General features: G+C 46.6%; 1 protein-coding gene across 2 annotated transcripts in view; it reads right to left on the bottom strand.

Moving 5' to 3' along the window:
• Positions 1 to 13,034, bottom strand: part of sipa1 (signal-induced proliferation-associated 1) — a 30,681-nt gene that overhangs the window by 3,360 nt on the left and 14,287 nt on the right. For both annotated transcript variants that reach the window (XM_086013070.1, XM_086013071.1), the window contains 14 exons: positions 10,388 to 11,852; positions 9,882 to 10,006; positions 9,613 to 9,801; positions 8,135 to 8,309; positions 7,424 to 7,527; positions 6,752 to 6,909; positions 5,574 to 6,180; positions 4,165 to 4,439; positions 3,712 to 4,080; positions 3,117 to 3,243; positions 2,878 to 3,007; positions 1,347 to 1,445; positions 709 to 769; positions 3 to 81 (listed from right to left, as the gene is read on the bottom strand). In XM_086013070.1, coding sequence (XP_085869196.1) covers positions 3 to 81; positions 709 to 769; positions 1,347 to 1,445; positions 2,878 to 3,007; positions 3,117 to 3,243; positions 3,712 to 4,080; positions 4,165 to 4,439; positions 5,574 to 6,180; positions 6,752 to 6,909; positions 7,424 to 7,527; positions 8,135 to 8,309; positions 9,613 to 9,801; positions 9,882 to 10,006; positions 10,388 to 11,498 — 3,609 coding nt within the window. In that variant the 5' untranslated portion in view covers positions 11,499 to 11,852. The remainder of the gene's footprint in view (positions 1 to 2; positions 82 to 708; positions 770 to 1,346; positions 1,446 to 2,877; positions 3,008 to 3,116; positions 3,244 to 3,711; positions 4,081 to 4,164; positions 4,440 to 5,573; positions 6,181 to 6,751; positions 6,910 to 7,423; positions 7,528 to 8,134; positions 8,310 to 9,612; positions 9,802 to 9,881; positions 10,007 to 10,387; positions 11,853 to 13,034) is intronic.

The following is a 13,034-nucleotide window of genomic DNA, read 5'->3' as shown; positions in this document are numbered from 1 at the left end:
ACCTTTTGCAGGTCATCCTGCAGCTTCTTCAGCATGGCCTCCAGCTGTGACACTTTCTCCTCCAGGTGGCCCGGAGACTCACTGCAGCGCATACAAGGAGCAACACGTCAGAAATAAGTGATGTTATGGAGGTCTGTCAATGAGTACAAACAGACAACAAAATCTCTTATATAATTGTGAAAAAAAAAAAAAAATGCTAGCGCACATTCAATTGCTCACGTCAGTCAGTTTGTGCTAGCATGTTATTTAAGCTAGTATGCTAGCTAATGCTTTTGGTGAGCCTTGGTGGATTGTTTGGGCATCAATGATTCATGGCATTTTGCTTTTTGAGGCAGGGCTCAGGGCTTCACTGGATTGCTCGACTCCATTTCTAATTCTATATTCAAAAGGTGAAAGGGCAAAATGACGCAGCTTGACATGTTCTTATTGCAAGATATATGTCAGCCATTTCAGTTGATCCCCAGTTTCTTGTGCCTTTCTTAGATTCTAGCTGTCACATTCTGAGCCCCACGTTGGCACCCGAATTGAAACTGTGACTCGTTTCAATGGAGTAAATCTTTTGATTTGGTCTAGTGTGGTAGAAATAAATAAAAAAAAAAAAAAAAATTATGGATCGATGATGGATGGATAAGGGAACAACTCGGAGAGGATCCGTCTCGAGATCGGCGATATTAGGACGGCATTTGTTGCGCAGCAACCGCGACCCACCTCTCCTTTGTGCTCAGCTTGCCATCCGTCTCAGCTCCTGATTGGTCTCCAGCTTTACGATCTGCGACACGAGACACATTTGATTAGCGAGCACTAGCATAGCGTCCATCGTCTAGTTTTCACGCGGAATCTATACGCTGAGCACAACGTCAGGCGCATCCGCAATAAATCACAAGACCTGTATCAAACATTTTGCCGACGATAGATAGAAATGTACAAAATAAATAAATCGAGGATATCGTGCTTGTTAACCATTGTGTGGTCGTCACATTTTGCAAACTGTCCTTCCTTTATCGTTAGTGCCAGAAAATGGCTGCCATCGACTTGCTTCACTGAATTTCAAGAGCAATGTACTAACGCAGTTCACTCAGGGGGAATAAGCTATTATTCGTGATAAACTTACTGAATGTTATAACGGTTTTATTATTTTTGCAGGTGTGCAATGTTGGGGGTGGTTAATGTGTGTATGAAGACACAGCTTTACTGCTTAGATGCCTGAACACATTTGCCATTCCCTTCTTTTTTTTTTTTTTTTTTTTTTTTTACAACACACTATCAGTGAGCATGATGATGTCATCAGCTCCCCTCCTGATGATTATTTGACATTCACATCACTGCACGCTTAAATAGTTGCTCACCCTCGCGTGACAGAGCCTCCAGGATGCTGCGGCAGGCTGTGGCCAGGTCCGCGATGGACTGCCACTCTTCTTCGGTAGAATCCGTCGTCTCTGAGAGAACTGAGAGCAAGGATTTAAGATCAGTACAGCCGCAGCGTGAAACGCGTCTTAATAAAATGCATCTGGGGCAGAAGAACACTGCGACAGCACTTTTCAGAGACGCTCTCATTTTGACTTTAAAGTTTTTTGTTTGTTTTTTTTGGGTGGGGGGGAGGCCACCACAAGGTGGCGCTGCTGTGTTAATGCAAACTGGATTCAGTTGATCTGCTTGATGCTTCTGCAGATGTTTTAGCCCAGTCTAGACTGAATGTAGGGCAATTTTTTACGTCAGTGTTGATGTGAAAATGAGGATTTTCATTTTTTTTTATTTTTAAAAAGGATTTATTTTTATCACTATGGCCATTGTAACAGGACAAAAACAATCCCCACTGCCACACTTGATGAGGTACCTTGTGATTCTACAGAAGGCAAAAATAGTCCACGGTTTTATTAATGACCCCCCTCCCATCCCTCCCTCCACACACACACACGATCATAAATCTGCGGAGCGGGTGTCCACTCATGGCTGTTAAATGGCGAGGTTGATAGGCTCAGCGGAGGCACAGCAGATGGCATTAGGAGTGTGTCTTGAACTAAAACTCCACCCCTCCCACCACCCATCTGTCCCCCTTTTCATCCCAGCCCTGGCAGGGGGTGGCAGCAGAGCAAGGGGTGATATTAGATTAGCGGAAAAAAAGGGGGCAGGATGGACGGAAGGGTTGGAGGAAGGACAAAGGGGAGCAGAGGGATGATAATGAAAAGAGCGGTTTAACACAGAAAGGATATGGGGGGGGAGGAAAACGGCATTTTGAGGCACAAAACAAGCAGAGATGCTTTGTTATTGTTTCATTTGGGCATCATTGGAGCAGCCTTATTCGAGTCCAAGCTCAGGGTCATAATATGACTCGTTTTAACGCATGAGATATTGTAAAACAAAAAAAAAAAAAATTACAAAAAAAAACTGCATGTATAAAACACCGTGTTATTCAACACGAGTTACACCTGCGCTAATGAGAGCCAATAAGAGTGTCAAATTGTCTCCTTTTGCAAACATTAAAATGTTGCCAAGGCAGGTTTTTTTTTTTTGGTGGAAGTCAACCCAGACATATTTTTTTCAAGGATTATGTTCTATGCAAGCCCACTAGTTGAAACAGGGCATAAATAAATATTGCTTTTGTGGAACAACAGTGAATCCACTCGTTTTTAGCCATCAATGGGGGCGGCCATTTTGTCACTTCTGTCGACTGAAAATGACATCACAACCGCTCACAACGACCAATCACGCCTCCGATTCAGAAAACAGGTCAGCCGTGATTGGTCGTGTTCTTGAAAAAAAATGCGTTTGGGTTGATTTCCCACTTTAATACAGCTCTTCCATAGAAAATGATCCTAATGTTGTGTTCAATGAGTGCGTGCGTGTGCGCGGTCCATTTCTCATCTTTTCAAGTCTTACTCTTGGTGATGGAGTTGTGAAGACTTAAGGCTCGTGAGTTCCTCTCAGCTCGATCCACGCATGACAACCTCGAGGAGGAGAGGGACGATTCGCCCGCTGAAGCTTTGTCATCGCCAAAGTCGGCAATGAACTGTCGATACAAAAAAAAAAAAAAAAAAAAGGAGACAAAGACGGAGATGAAGGCGAGGGCCGGTATTGAGCGCAAATCTATGACATGTCCTTCTGTCTCGCGAGGTCACCTGCTCGTCCTCCGGGGCGAATTTGGGCTTGACCGCCAGTATTAGATCAGGCGTGGCGTCTCTCAGCTCGCCGACATTCTCGTAGATGTGGCTGTCCTCTTTCAAGGCCACGTTGTCATAAATGTGTCTGGGCGAGAGATAGATGCCACATGGGAGGGGGAAAAAAAACAAAACGTCAGAGGTCAACAGAATTTGAAGCAGTCAAATAAACACGTAATCCGCAGGATTGCGCTCTGATTTCTGTTCCTCTATCCTACTCTGTTAAACCGCTTTTTTTTTTTTTAAACACATCGTAATGCACCAGTTTTTTTGTACAGGATGCTAAAAATCATTCTCGACCTTATCAGCGCATGTTTCTGATGAGTTTGGAATTCTCATTTGCATAAAGCCAATCTGTACAAAGCAATGTTTATTTCGCTTTGATGCGTGACCTACTTATTTGGCATCTCTCTTTGGGGACACAATCATGCAACCATTGTTGTGTTTCATGAAACGGTGAGGCTCATTTCTGAATCTGCACTTCCACACGGGAATCGGTGAGTGAAAGTTTACAACCTGAGGCAATTCTCTTGGCTGATTGTACCGAAAGACTCACCCCTCGCAGGTACCGCCGTAGGATGAATGCCTCTCTAAAGAGAAGCTGCGTGTGAGCTGCGAGCCCTCCGCGTCCCGATTGGACGTTTGGTCCTGCAGGGACGTGGCCCGTAACAAGGGCAGGCTTGGCGGCACCAGTAGCGAGTCCGCAGCCGATCTCTCGCTTGGCCCCTGGGGCTCTTCTGCCCCGCCGCCTTCCACCTGGAAATCGGCCGCGTCCGCTTCGGTGATGCTCTCCCCCTTTGGCTGCATGTCGCCGTCTTCCTCCTCTTTTTCCCGCTCGTCAAGCACCCAGGCCTCGCCGGAATGGTCCTCGCCGGGCTTACACTCGGCATCCTTGATGGCTTTCTGGTACAGCTCAGAGAAGCTCCTAAAGGACACAAAGAAATCATGATGTTTTTCCAAAGTTGATTATTATCTCAGTTGTATGAATTACTCTTTCGCTCTCCCCAACCTGCGGGGTTTGCCGTTCTCGTCTGGCGGGATGACGGTGATGTGGATCTTGTGCGCCGTGCGGAGCAGCCTGGTCCTCTCCTCCGTGCTGAGGTGGACCAGGGGGTGGCCGCACAGGCGCACCACGCGGGCCCACAGCTGCAGGCCGCCACTCTCGGCGTAGCAGAAGCGCTGCAGTTCCGTCACAAAGCCCTCCTCGTTCATCAGGAAGCCCGGCTGGCCCACGCCATCGCGCAGCGGCGTGACCTCCAGGGCCTCACACCCCCGCGTGACCAACTGCAGATGAGAGGAGGATGCTGACTTTCATGGACAAATACGTTATCGACTGAAATGATGATGAAAGGGAAAGTCAACCCAAAAAGTGTTTTTTCCAAGAGTATGTTCTACGCAGGCCCACTAGTCTAAACGCGGCATTCTGATGAACTCATTCAGTACCAGACCCTCTGTGAAACGACATAAATATGTCATTGGGATAGAATGAGTTAATATTGTGTTTGTGGAATACGAGTTAAAGCGGAAGTCACCCCAAACATATTTTTTTCAAGAATATATGTTCCCAGCAGGCCCACTAGTTTAAACACAGCATTCTGATTAATTTCCGAAAATGACATCACAACTGCTCGCAACGACCAATCACGGCTGACCTGTTTTCTGAATCTGAGCCGTGATTGGTCGTTGTGAGCAGTTATGATGTCATTTTCAGTCGACAAAAGACAAAATGGCCGCCTGCAGAGATGGCTCAAAACGAGTGGATTAACACTTATTCCACAAACGCAATGTTTATCAGAATGCCCCGTTTCAACTAGTGGGCTTGCATAGAACATATTCTTGAAAAAAAAAATGTTTGCGTTGACTTTTTCCTTGAAGTAGTCAAATCTGCCAGTTTTTAGCCAGCTCAAACGGTGGCCATTTTGTCACTTCTGTCGACTGAAAATGACATCACAGTTGCTCAGGTGACGAGCAATCATGGCCCAGCTTCAGAAAACAGGTCAGCCGTGATTGGTCATTAACTGAGCCCTGAGCAACTGTGATGTCATTTTCAGTCGACAGAAGTGACAAAATGGCCGCCTCTTGAGATGGCTAAAAACGGGTGCATTTTGCTGCTTAACTCATGTTTCATATTAATCATATTGCCTTGTTTCAACTAGTGTAGGAGCATAGAACATTTTTGGGGGGTTAACTTCCCTTGAATAGACAAGACTGATGAAACATGGTCATTATGACACTGTCACTGGAGAGATACTATTACCCCACTGGTTAGCTGGTAGAAATCATGCGCTTCTACCACTTCATAGTCAGGCATCAAGGGTGAATTTTGAACACTCTTGAGTAAGCGCAAATGATTCCTTGTCGGATACACGGTTCCACGCTGCGGAAGTATGAATGCGTCCGAATGTGATGATCACCCACCTCCAGCCTCTGCACCACCTCTCTTAAATCCTCGGCCTGGCTCTCCATCACGCCGATGGACACCGACTCGCCGCGCTCGTAGAAGATGTCCAAGCAGGGCCCGCCTTCTTTTGTTTCGGCCAGCGCCTTCCATCCGATGACGTCCCGGCAGGAGCAGTTAAACACCACCCTGCGCGTGCACCTCTCGATGAGCACCACGGACTCGGCCGAGACGCCCAGCAGACAGGGCAGCTTGTGCTCTGCCGCCTCGCCTTCCTCCCCGCCGTCCACCAGCACGGCCCACACCAGCGCGCCGGCGCTGTGCAGCTCCGCCCCCTTGGCGCCCTTCAGCTTGTCTTTGCGCTTGCCCCCCAGGGAGAGCAGCGGGAACTTGGTGGACGAGTCGATGGGCGTCGTGGTCACGTAGTTTTCGGCTAAGTCCTTCAGGTATTCTTGTCGCGTGCGGGTGGCCATCGAGCGGAACTTTTCCGACTTTTCTGCAGCGTTCTCAGCATTGACCGCCTTGGCCAGGAGGAAGTCTCGGAAGGCTGGCGAGCGTGGGAAGAGAGCGCCCTTAGGGAAGAGTGGGCCAAATAGTGGCATGTCTTTGGAGCGTGTCACAGCCACCCTGAGAGGCAAAGCGAAAAAGAGGGATGACGGCGTAAGGGAGGTGGCGGTTAGTATTTGTCCTGACTGCCTTTGAGAGGTTTGAGTACAACTCGTCAGGTTTATAAACATTTTAGTGGGCCTGATATGGTGGTGCAGCATAGACATCATTCATCCTGCTAATGCTCAATTTTCATTTGAGACTTTGATGAATTACCAACATTTTAATTGGCATTATTATGCACATATTATTCATGTTTTTGTTGTTGTTTTTTTAAACTTAAAGTCAGTCGACAGCAAGTGGCAAAATGGCCGCCCCCTGAGATGGACAAAAACGGGTGGATTTTGCAGCTGAATTCTTATTCCGCAAACACAATATTATTCAGAATTTAGACTAGTGTGGCTGCATAGAACATATTATTGTAAAGAATCTTTGTGGGTTGACTTTCACTTTAAGTGCAAGTGTTTGACACTATGGGATCTTGTGATATTGTGCAGCATGTGACTGTTGAGTGATTGACGTTTATAGTCGCGCACAAATGTCTCCATGCTAATGACGCTAACAGAGTGCAATACAAGGCATGGCATCAGACCTGTAATAGGTGTTGTCCGTGCAGGGCTCGTGAACCTGAACAATGATGAAGACGTGTTGGAAGTGTGAGCGGATGGACTTTGGCGTGAAGGGCAACGCGCCCGGCTCCTGGAACACAATGGTAACAATGTCGTTGCCGATGTGGCGCTTCCTCAGCAACTAAAAATGATAGGGATAATAAGGATTGTTAGACAAACATGACAAACGCCACTCCGTAAAATTGGACGAGGCTGCAGACTGAAATCTTTGGAAATCAAACCCAAATGTTTTCACTCCACAGCAAGAATAAAGAAAGTGGCATCACAGTGAATTATAGTATTAACCAATACAGCCGGCCATAACGCAGAGCGTTAAATAATGAATTTCTGGCCTCTTTGTGTTTATAAGAGCATATCATGTCCATGTTGTGCATTAACATCTTAATGACCAGATTGCACAAGAACGTGACCGCTTTTGACCGGCAAGGCGACTCTGAATGTCCCTGGTGAGAGTGAACACTGGGGGGGGGGGGGGCGGGATTTTCATGTCATGCTTATTGTTGACTACAGAGACTTTTCTTTTTTTTTTAGAGCATGTAACAGTCTCCAGAAATTGTGATTTATTGCATGGAACCTCATGCTTTTGTCTCCTAGAAATGATCTACGTAATAACACAGTTTGTGCTTTAATTGTACCTGTTGAGTGTTGTTGGCCGTGTAGGGCAGCATGGTGGACACATGGAACATAATCTCATAGTCCTGGTAGCGTGTGTAGAGGGAATGCGTCCCCGTTGAGTCGGCTGCGCAAGTACGAGAAAAACATGTCATGCAAAGAAGCAGTGACATCATAATTTGGACACCCACTGTGAGAGAACCAGCAGAGCTACTTTGCAAGACAGGGGTGCCGAATGATGAGTTAAAGTGGAAGTCAACCCAAACATATTTTTTTTCAAGAATATGTTCTATGCAAGACCATTAGTTGAAACAAGGCATTCTGATCAATTGCGTTTGTCGAATAAGAGTTAATCCGCTTGTTTTTAGCTATCTCTGGGGGCGGCCATTTTGTCACTTCTGTCGACTGAAAATGACATCACAACTGCTCAGGTAACGACCAATCACGGCTGACCTGCTTTCCGAAGCTGAGCCATGATTGGTCGTTACCTGAGGCCTGAGTAGTTGTGATGTCATTTTCAGTCGACAGAAGTGACAAAATGGCCGCCCCCTGAGATTTTGCTGCCTAACTCAACTAGTGAGCCTGCTGGCAACATATTCTTGAAAAAAAAAATAAATGTTTGGGTTGATTTCCGCTTAAAGTCATCACAGGCGTAAACGGATGCTCTCCTTTTGGTAGCTTTGTAACAAAACGTGAGAGACGGACGTCAGCGCGTGGCGAGTGTTTACACTCACTCTTGTTGTCCAGCTGGGCTCGGTATTTCTCCCAGCCCTTCAGTCGCACACGATCACCCAGAAGATCCAAAAACTCCTCAAATGCCGGCCCGGAGCTCTCGTTGTTGTACATGTCCTCCTCGGAACTCTGGCCGGCTCGGCAGTACATGACGCCGACCTTTCGCTGGAAATTCAGCTAGAGTGCAAGACAAAAAAAAAAAAAAAGAGACAGAAAGGTTTATAATAAATCAGCGTTAGATGTAAGTAGTTTTCTCGCCATATCTGCATCAAGCCTGTGACTTGCTGACATCATCAAACTATACTTCTTTGCTGATGCTTTTCTGGGCGGCTTCTAAGCAACCAATCCAGTGTGAAATTTGACAAGCAAGTAACTTTTTGTCGCTGGACTGTGGACAGAATAGCTGAGAAAAGCGTGATCTGGCGCCAATGGGGAAAAGTACAAGCAATTTTAAAGAGTAGAAGAAAAAAAAGCAAAGCACGATATGCAGTGTCTCCTTTTTGTCTGGAGATTGACTTTCTAAGACCTTCCACGTATTGATGAACTCCTTTGTTGTTCTTGCAGTGAGTCCTGAGTCAATAATCATGCCGCATGATGAAGGATCTCTCAATCAATCGGGCTGCATCTTTTTGAGTCTCCCAATTTTCATCAGCAATCATCTCAGATGTGCAAGTTATTCGTTTAGTGATTCCTCCTTTCTTACATTTAATTAATAATTTTGAAAGCTAAAAAAGGTCAAGAAAAAAAATTCACATATGCAATAAATGATGTCATCCCTGATGAGCTTAGTGATAAATATTTGGATTTATTTTCAGATCAAAAGCATAATTCCACAGTGAAAATGTGTACCGGTGTAGCTCACATTATGCCTTCTAATCCCCATTTTCTACCTCCAACAACACAAAACTAATGACTTGCCCCAGTTCAAGCTTCAGTTTCAGACAAAGAACTTCATCTGTCTGTGTGTGCGTGTGTGTATCAAATAAAATACATGCTCAAGAAAGCAAGAGCACCCTGAGCTGTTTAAACATTTGTCACCTGGAAAAAAATAAAGAAAGAAAGAAAAAAAATCAACGAACGCTTTACATGGAGCCAAGGGAAGAACCGGAATCCACATATGCGTTACATAATCCAACCCAATCTGCGTCACCTTCATGGGATGTTAAATTTAAACTGCTGCCAAATGCACAACCTGATGAAAGTCGTCTTAGCAGAAACCTGGATAAACTTCGCAAATTACTATCAAATGACATCCCTCCATCCCAAATAATCATTTTTGAATATGTATTGTAAATATATAATTCAAGGGATACATGTGACATTGATTTAATGATAACATCAATGTGACCAAAAAAAAAAAAAAAATCATACCCATCATTAATGAATAAATTGAGGTTGAAAAAAAAAAAAAATAATAAAAAAGACACCAAACAACGACACTTAAGTCAATCTAAATAGTTGGGGGATGCCGCGTTCTTACCCCTTGCTCATCCAGCTTCAGCAAGGTATCGCGGACCTTGGGCGAGTTGGAGGCCAAGCGAAGGCAGTGCAGGTTGAGTTCGGGCATGATGAACTCCAGCAGCCGCTTAGGAGACAAACCTCGAGGGGTCGTGTGACGCGCGGCCGAGGGAACAGACTCTTCCAAGATGGACCCTCGCAGTGTCTTCATCTGAGGAGAGAAATCAATCCAGGACGCGAGTTCCATCAGTGGCTCTCCGCAAACTGAGTACCCGAGAGTTCCATGTTCACCTCTGTGGTGCGAAAGATGATTCGGTAATTGTACTGAGCTCCGCTGGTGCCTTCCTTTTCCTCCCTGCGGAAACTGATGGCCACTGGCCCGAGGCGATCATCCATGCCAAAGAAATTCTGATGTTCTGGAATGAAAATACACGCACGCGCGCGCGCGCGTATGCACTTAGTGACCATATCATTAGGTACACCTTAACTCATTCACCGCCGTGGACATATTTGTCTTTTCACCGTCCACCCATTCAAACCCAGGAATTAATTTTTGTCCATTTTTTTTTAGGGTAAAAAAAGGATCTGAAAATGTCAGGCAGTCAATGAGCTCAAAATGTAATAATAAATTCATTGTTGATTAATCAATATCCATTCTTGTGGTTATAATTTGCGATATTGTCCAGGAGAAGAATTTCTAATAGTTTGAGGGTACCTCTGAGTGACTGGCGAGTGTGTGTTCATTCAAGGAGTCAGATTTTGATATGTTGAATTTCTTTTTGCGCTTCGTTTCTTACCTTTCATGTAGAAATATTTGCGATAATAATGTGCCCCCAGATCTGCATGCTCTATAAAATAGTTGCTTTTGCCCTGCTGCTGGATGTGACTTTCTCTGGGCTCCTCCAGGACGGACGCTGCGTCGTTGGGGGTTCGCGGGCTCAGCCACAGCCCCCGCCTGGCCCGGGATGGGCCCAGGCCCACCTGCTCCTCGCCGCCCGTCTCATTTCGAAAGTGGGGGCAGCTGAGCAGGAGCTCGTTGTCGTTGCCGTCGCCTTCGTCCAGCAGCAGCGACTGCTCGGGGTCGTCCATGCCGCCGTTTCCCAGGCCGCCCGGCGCGGGTGAGGAAGGCGTGCCCTGGGACAGGGGCCGCATCTGGGAGGCGGCAGAGGCCCCTGAGGTGATATTCTTTTTGCGTCCGATGCTGTCTCTATTGGTGGCTGCCTCCGTGAGGTCAAACAGGATGCTCTGGACGTCATAATGGGCAAAGTTCCTCACCCAAGCCCCGCCCCCGATGTTGTCATAGGGACCAGGCTGAGGGAGTTGAGGGGACGCGGGTTTGGACTTCTTACTAAGACCTTCGGGCTTGGGCGGCTTGGCAGGTTTTGGGGACTCCCCTGTGGCAGAGGACAAACCTCGGAAGAAGCCGTCAGGTTCTGGTGGGTTGCCGTGGAGTCCTAAAAGTAGGAAGGGGTCTTTAAAGCGGAGGGCGTTTGGGCTGAGGGGCCCTCGGTTTGCACTTCCTGCATCCTGGACTTGAGTCTGTCTCTCCAGCGAGGACAGACTGCCGTATTCCCTGTGTAGCAGCACCCCAGAGTCGCCCTGAGCCCCCACGCCCGCCTTCTCGCCAACCGCCCGAGTCGCTTTCCCCCCGGCCTTCCCGCCGGAGTCCAAGTCTCCCAAAGTCACGTCGCTGTTGCTCCTCTGCATGATGTGGCCCCGGCCCACCGCGCGCAGGGTCAGGCCCGCCCGGCTCGGGGTCAGGTTGTCTCCATCGGAGCCGTCTCCCTCCCTCCTGGGCGGCCACTCCACCACGCCCGCCTCCCGCTTGGGATCAAAGTTGACGGCCGCGACGGGCGGCCGCACATTCTGGCGGCGGAACTTGCGGACGAATAGGTCGTCGGACTGCATGCCGCCGGGGAAATGACCTCCAATCCAATGATATGATCCCCAAAACGATCCTGATGAGGAAGCTCTACTCAGTGAAAGCGGCGCATCAAGTCCTGCTTCGAGACTTGAAATGATCTCAAGTGTACACGCGCATGGCCGCGCTGGCGCGTGACTCGATATGCCGAAGCCCGGAGCGCTGAGGATGTAGCGGAGGCTCAACCGGGTGTGCGGCAGGCAGTTTTGGGAGTGATCCGGGAGTTGCAAGGTGCCGCTTCCTGCAGACTGAGGTGGACCATCACTGAGGCCCGATTCTTCTTCCTCTTAGGCGAGGCCCTGTCTGCACCCCCAACATGGCATCCACTGATTCTTCAGCGCCTGCAAAGAAAGAATACATCTTTAAAATGTTCTTCTTCTTTCTTAATCTCGACATTAATAGTGACATTGTTGGATTGTGAAAATATGCCTTTTTTTATTTTTTTATCATCACTTGCTGTGGTGACCTCTGATGGGACAAGATGCAGGTCACAGCAACATACAGTTGTTTTGTTTTTTTTGAAAGCGGAAATCAACCCAAACATATTTTTTTCAAGAATGTGTTCCTAGCAGGCCCACTAGTTGAAACACGGCATTCTGATTAATTTTGCGTTTGTGCAATAGAAGTTAAACAGCAAAATGCACTCGTTTTTAGCCATCTCTGGGGGCGGCCATTTTGTCTCCTGTCGACTGAAAATGACATCACAACTGCTCACGATGACCAATCACGGCTGACCTGTTTTCTGAATCTGAGCCGTGATTGGTCGTCGTGAGCAGTTATGATGTCATTTTCAGTCGACAGAAGACTGAAGAGAAACACAAAATTCATCAGAATGCCCCGTTTCAACTAGTGGGCTTGCACAGAACATATTCTTGAAAAAAAAAAATGTTTGCATTGACTTCCCCTTTAAGGAAATAAATGATCAACACTGGTGTATATTTTGTATTAATGTTGACTGATTCTGTGAATTAAATTGTATTCATTCAGTGCAAAAGCAAAATACTAACAATTTTTCTGAATAATTAAAATACATAGAAGTTGTCATTAAATGTTTGTAATACTACCGCGTTGCCGTAAAAATTCAAGTCAACAATGTTATATTTCATCTGGATCGGTTTCATTTTGTATCCGCGCTCTCGTTTAGATCTTGTAGTACAATTTGAAAAAAAACGGTTGCAAAAGTATCTCTAAATAGCTCCATAAGCCTCAATACAACCAGCCCAGTAAAGCACGTTCACAATGGACGGTCTTAGCACTGGGAGGGTATGGGAGTGGGTGGGGCGGGGGAGTCTTCCTGACTCACTGGAAGCCTGGCAACATACAATAGAAGGACACACTGTCTTTCACATTTGTTCCCACATGCACACTTTGGATTCATGCGCGAGCATTAACATTTACAATCACTACACGATTACAAATGCATTTTAAGGAATAATATTTGAACCGTGGTAAATAGGTTCTCTGTTCCAAGTCCTCGGGTAATTGCTTTAAAATAAATAAATAAATAAATAAATAAATAAAAC

The sequence above is a fragment of the Filicampus tigris genome, chromosome 17, assembly GCF_054856515.1.
Source record: "Filicampus tigris isolate MCC_2025a chromosome 17, RoL_Ftig_1.0, whole genome shotgun sequence".
NCBI classification, from domain to species: domain Eukaryota; kingdom Metazoa; phylum Chordata; class Actinopteri; order Syngnathiformes; family Syngnathidae; genus Filicampus; species Filicampus tigris.
This window is presented reverse-complemented; position numbering and strand designations above follow the sequence as displayed.